Here is a 6,264-nt window from a genome sequence, read left to right on the forward strand (position 1 = left end):
CTCTCTCTCTCTCTCTCTCTCTCTCTCTCTCTCTCTCTCTGTGTCTCTCTCTCTCTCTCTCTCTCTCTCTCTGTCTCTCTCTCTCTCTCTCTCTCTCTGTGTCTCTCTCTCTCTCTCTCTCTCTCTTATGTTTCTCTCTCCCTATTATGCTTCTCCCCCTCCTCCCTCCTCCCAGCCTGTTGGTGTCTCAGCTGCAGGTTCAGGACAGGAGGCATGAGGAGGAGGTGGAGGAGCTGAGAGAGGAGGTGCTCAGAGTGAGAGAGGAGAACAGGCAGCAGCAACAGTTCCTCTCCCAGAGCCTCCTCCTCCCCCAGGAGGCTCGCATCGAGGCCAGCCTGCACCACGAGATCACACGCCTTACCAGCGACAACCTGGTAAGGTACCAGCCAGGGCTGCGTTCAGCAGGGTACGACGTTGTGGAACGTTTAGGTTCCGTAGGACTCTCTGACGTGTATTAATGAGGGTCTATTCAGTACTCTACTTCTAACTTACAGGACCTGATTGAGCAGCAAGAGAAACAGGACAAGATGATCCGCAAACTTAAAAAACAGCTCAAAGTCTACGTGAAGAGGGTAGAGGAATACGAAGGTATACACACAATTTATAATGCATTAATATAAACTATAAATAATAGAGGTCCTAAAATCTAATTTTATGTGTCTATTTGTTGATTATCACGTATAATAGATACTGATTTTATTTCTACAATATAAAAGTCATTATGGTTTTTAAAACCGTATCGGACATAACCAGTTCTCTCTCTCTCCATCTCTCGCTCTATCTATCTCTCTCTCTATCTCTCTGCCTATCTATCTATCTATCTATCTATCTATCTATCTATCTATCTATCCTATCTACCTATCTACCTATCTACCTATCTACCTATCTGGTCGTTGGTCTCATTAGCTGGCGGTCAGATGGAGAGGGTGGCTCCAGGTCCAGAGCCTCGCTCTCCTGTTGGTATCACCCGGAAGGAGAGGGACTTCCAAGGCATGCTGGAGTACCGGAGGGGGGATGAGAGCAAACTACTGAAGAGTCTGGTTGTGGGTAGGTTCTGCATGTTATTCTGCAGCAAATACTTATTTTACATATTTCCCTATTGAGCTGTGTTTCTGATAGTGGAAAAAGTAAATGTTTGTAACAAGTAAAAGGCATAAATTGATTGATAGATCTATCTTTGTCAGAGCTGAAGCCTTGAGGTGTGGTTGCTAACTCTGCTGTGCTAACTCTGCTGGGCTAACTGTGCCGTGCTGTGCTAACTGTACTGTGCTGTGCTAACTGTGCTGTGTGCTGTGCTAAGCTGTGCTGTGCTAACTACTGTGCTGTGCTAGTTGTGCTGTGCTAACTACTGTGCTGTGCTAGCTGTGCTGTGCTAACTGTGCTGTGTTAAGGCGGCAGGTAGCCTAGCGGTTAAGAGCATTGAGCCACCTCAATGTGCCCTTGAGCAAGGCACTTAACCATAATTGCTCCTGTAAGTCTCTCTGGATCAGAGCATCTGGTAAATGCCTCAAATGTTATTTAAAAAAAAAATGTTGTTAACTGTGTTGTGATGACTGTGTTGACCCTTAGAGCTAAAACCTCGCGGTGTGGCGGTTAACTTCCTCCCTGGTCTGCCGGCCTACATCCTGTTTATGTGTCTAAGACATGCTGACTACTCTAATGATGACCAGAGAGTCAGCATCCTGCTCAACTCTACCATCAACAGCATCAAGGGAGTCATCAAGGTACAGCGTTAGCATCAAGGGAGTCATCAAGGTACAGCATTAGCATCAAGGGAGTCCCCGAGGTACAGCATTAGCATCAAGGGAGTCATCAAGGTACTGCGTTAGCATCAAGGGAGTCCCCGAGGTACAGCATTAGCATCAAGGGAGTCATCAAGGTACAGCATTAGCATCAAGGGAGTCCCCGAGGTACAGCGTTAGCATCAAGGGAGTCATCAAGGTACAGCGTTAGCATCAAGGGAGTCCCCGAGGTACAGCATTAGCATCAAGGGAGTCATCAGGGTACAGCATTAGCATCAAGGGAGTCCCCGAGGTACAGCGTTAGCATCAAGGGCGTCCCCGAGGTACAGCGTTAGCATCAAGGGAGTCCATGAGGTACAGCGTTAGCATCAAGGGAGTCCCCGAGGTACAGCGTTAGCATCAAGGGAGTCATCAGGGTAAAGCGTTAGCATCAAGGGAGTCAACAAGGTAAAGCGTTAGCATCGAGGGAGTCATCAAGGTACAGCGTTAGCATCAAGGGAGTCAACAAGGTAAAGCGTTAGCATCGAGGGAGTCATCAAGGTACAGCGTTAGCATCAAGGGAGTCAACAAGGTACAGCGTTAGCATCAAGGGAGTCCTCGAGGTAAAGCGTTAGCATCAAGGGAGTCCCCGAGGTACAGCGTTAGCATCAAGGGAGTCATCAGGGTAAAGCGTTAGCATCAAGGGAGTCATCAAGGTAAAGCGTTAGCATCAAGGGAGTCATCAAGGTACAGCGTTAGCATCAAGGGAGTCATCAGGGTAAAGCGTTAGCATCAAGGGAGTCATCAGGGTAAAGCGTTAGCATCAAGGGAGTCAACAAGGTAAAGCGTTAGCATCAAGGGAGTCAACAAGGTAAAGCGTTAGCATCAAGGGAGTCAACAAGGTACAGCGTTAGCATCAAGGGAGTCCTCGAGGTAAAGCGTTAGCATCAAGGGAGTCCCCGAGGTAAAGCGTTAGCATCAAGGGAGTCATCAAGGTACAGCGTTAGCATCAAGGGAGTCATCAGGGTAAAGCGTTAGCATCAAGGGAGTCATCAGGGTAAAGCGTTAGCATCAAGGGAGTCATCAGGGTAAAGCCTTAGCATCAAGGGAGTCCCCGAGGTACAGCGTTAGCATCAAGCGAGTCCCCGAGGTACAGCGTTAGCATCAAGCGAGTCCCCGAGGTAGAGCGTTAGCATCAAGGGAGTCCCCGAGGTAGAGCGTTAGCATCAAGGGAGTCATCAGGGTAAAGCGTTAGCATCAAAATAAAATAAAACATAATATAACTCAAACGGAAAGAATTTGCATTTTTGTGCAGGCCAGGCAGTGCTGAGAGGGATAGTTTGGCCTCACACGCATCAAGCGAGTCCTCGAGGTACAGAATTAGCATCAAGGGAGTCCCAGAGGTAAAGCGTTAGCATCAAGGGAGTCCTCGAGGTACAGCGTTAGCATCAAGGGAGTCATCAGGGTAAAGCGTTAGCATCAAGGGAGTCCCCGAGGTACAGCGTTAGCATCAAGGGAGTCCTCGAGGTACAGCGTTAGCATCAAGGGAGTCATCAGGGTAAAGCGTTAGCATCAAGGGAGTCCCCGAGGTACAGCGTTAGCATCAAGGGAGTCATCAGGGTAAAGCGTTAGCATCAAGGGAGTCCATGAGGTACAGCGTTAGCATCAAGGGAGTCATCAAGGTAAAGCGTTAGCATCAAGGGAGTCATCAGGGTAAAGCGTTAGCATCAAGGGAGTCATCAGGGTAAAGCGTTAGCATCAAGGGAGTCCCCGAGGTACAGCGTTAGCATCAAGGGAGTCCCCGAGGTACTGTGTTAGCATCAAGGGAGTCCTCGAGGTACAGCGTTAGCATCAAGGGAGTCATCAGGGTAAAGCGTTAGCATCAAGGGAGTCCCCCGAGGTAGAGCGTTAGCATCAAGGTAGTCCCCCGAGGTACAGCGTTAGCATCAAGGGAGTCCCCCGAGGTAGAGCGTTAGCATCAAGGTAGTCCCCCGAGGTACAGCGTTAGCATCAAGGGAGTCCCCCGAGGTAGAGCGTTAGCATCAAGGTAGTCCCCCGAGGTACAGCGTTAGCATCAAGGGAGTCCCAGAGGTACAGCGTTAGCATCAAGGGAGTCCCCCGAGGTAGAGCGTTAGCATCAAGGTAGTCCCCCGAGGTACAGCGTTAGCATCAAGGTAGTCCCCCGAGGTACAGCGTTAGCATCAAGGTAGTCCCCCGAGGTACAGCGTTAGCATCAAGGGAGTCATCAGGGTACAGCATTAGCATCAAGGTAGTCCCCCGAGGTACAGCTTTAGCATCAAGGGAGTCCAAGGTAGATTTAGATTTTTGATAGGCCAATGCTATTGAATGCTAATGGCTTTCAGTGTGATGAATTATGTGGGCGGCAGGTAGCCTAGCGGTTAGAGAGTTCGATCAGTAACCGAAAGGTCACTGGTTCGAATACTCGAGCCGTCAAGGTGAAAATCTGTCCATGTGCCCTTGAGCAAAGCACTTATAACCCTAATTTGCTACAGGGGCACTGTACTGCTATGACTGACCCTGTAAAACAACACATTACACTGCACCTATCCAGTCTAGGTGACAAGAAAACTTCTCATTAAATTGTGAGCCTGAACGTGACATCACATACTGAGGATGCCAAGTCAAGTTCAGTTGACCCATTGTAAAGTCCCGCCCCAAGAGTTACTGTTGCAATCTGCTTTTTATAGTTGTTGTTGTTGTCACCCCCCACCAGAGGCGAGGAGATGACTTTGAGACGGTGTCTTTCTGGCTGGCCAACACCTGCCGGTTCCTGCACTGCCTAAAACAGTACAGTGGAGAGGAGGTAGGCTGGAGAGGAATCATCTCATGACAGTTATCGCTCGACTGATTTTTTCCAACTGCTTTAATCCACAGTTACCAAGCACACGCCGGTTGCTTAGCAACACAGTTACCAAGCACACGCCGTTTGCTTAGCAACACAGTTACCGAGCACACGCCGTTTGCTTTGAAACGTGGTTACCGAGCACACGCCGTTTGCTTAGCAACACAGTTACCGAGCACACGCCGTTTGCTTAGCAACACAGTTACCGAGCACACGCCGTTTGCTTAGCAACACAGTTACCAAGCACACACCGTTTGCTTAGCAACACAGTTACCAAGCACACGCCGTTTGCTTAGCAACACAGTTACCAAGCACACGCCGGTTGCTTAGCAACACAGTTACCAAGCACACGCCGTTTGCTTAGCAACACAGTTACCAAGCACACGCCGTTTGCTTAGCAACACAGTTACCAAGCACACGCCGTTTGCTTAGCAACACAGTTACCAAGCACACTCCGTTTGCTTAGCAACACAGTTACCAAGCACACACCGTTTGCTTAGCAACACAGTTACCAAGCACACACCGTTTGCTTAGCAACACAGTTACCAAGCACACACCGTTTGCTTAGCAACACAGTTACCAAGCACACTCCGTTTGCTTAGCAACACAGTTACCAAGCACACACCGTTTGTTTAGCAACACAGTTACCAAGCACACACCGTTTGCTTAGCAACACAGTTACCAAGCACACACCGTTTGCTTAGCAACACAGTTACCAAGCACACACCGTTTGCTTAGCAACACAGTTACCAAGCACACACCGTTTGCTTAGCAACACAGTTACCAAGCACACACCGTTTGCTTAGCAAGTACAGCTTCCTGCTGAGTTGGCTCCAACCCCAGACCCTCTACCTCCTGATGCGTCCTAACTACTCCGTAAATGGAGACACTTCAAGTTGTGGAATGAGTTTCACAGATGCCCATCCTCTATATACACACACACACACACACACACACACACACACACACACACACACACACACACACACACACACACACACACACACACACACACACACACACACACACACACACACACACACACACACACACACACACACACACACACACACAGAGAGAGAGAGTAGTGCTAGGTTCTGAGATTAGGATGGGACACACAAACCCCTTGTGTTGACTGTTTTTTACAACCTTATCTGTAGCTGCGGCTTGACTTCCTGTTTCTAACCCTGTCCTGTAGGCGTTTGTAAAGAACAACACCCCGCGTCAGAATGAGCACTGCTTGTGTAACTTTGACCTGTCAGAGTACCGTCAGGTCCTCAGCGATCTGGTCATTCAGAACTACCAGCAGCTGGTCAGATGCATGGAGGAGGCCCTGCAGCCCATGATAGGTGAGGAGACATTTAGCAGACGCTCTTATGCAGAGCCACTTACATTCAGTCTATTCAAAAAGTAAAGCATATTAAACACATAATATGATCGGAGTATGATGATCATGATAATATGCAAGTAAATGCTAGTGAGGATGAGCAATGCTAGTGAGGGTGAGCAATGCTAATGAGAATGAGCAATGCTAGTGAGAATGAGCAATGCTAATGAGGATGAGCAATGCTAGTGAGTGAGCAATGCTAGTGGGAATGAGCAATGCTAGTGAGGATGAGCAATGCTAGTGAGTGAGCAATGCTAGTGAGGGTGAGCAATGCTAGTGAGAATGAGCAATGC

General features: G+C 48.6%; 1 protein-coding gene across 1 annotated transcript in view; it reads left to right on the forward strand.

Moving 5' to 3' along the window:
• The window catches only part of LOC124031605 (unconventional myosin-Va-like), a 73,414-nt gene extending 67,397 nt beyond the window's left edge, over positions 1-6,017 (forward strand). The window contains exons 31-36 of the mRNA XM_046343057.1: positions 176-374; positions 495-588; positions 907-1,047; positions 1,570-1,724; positions 4,456-4,545; positions 5,783-6,017. Of these exons, the coding sequence (XP_046199013.1) occupies positions 176-374; positions 495-588; positions 907-1,047; positions 1,570-1,724; positions 4,456-4,545; positions 5,783-5,998 (895 nt within the window). The 3' untranslated portion in view covers positions 5,999-6,017. The remainder of the gene's footprint in view (positions 1-175; positions 375-494; positions 589-906; positions 1,048-1,569; positions 1,725-4,455; positions 4,546-5,782) is intronic.
• The last annotated feature ends 247 nt before the right edge of the window (positions 6,018-6,264 follow it).

Source organism: Oncorhynchus gorbuscha, linkage group LG01, assembly GCF_021184085.1.
Source record: "Oncorhynchus gorbuscha isolate QuinsamMale2020 ecotype Even-year linkage group LG01, OgorEven_v1.0, whole genome shotgun sequence".
In the NCBI taxonomy this organism is placed as follows: Eukaryota; Metazoa; Chordata; class Actinopteri; order Salmoniformes; family Salmonidae; genus Oncorhynchus; species Oncorhynchus gorbuscha.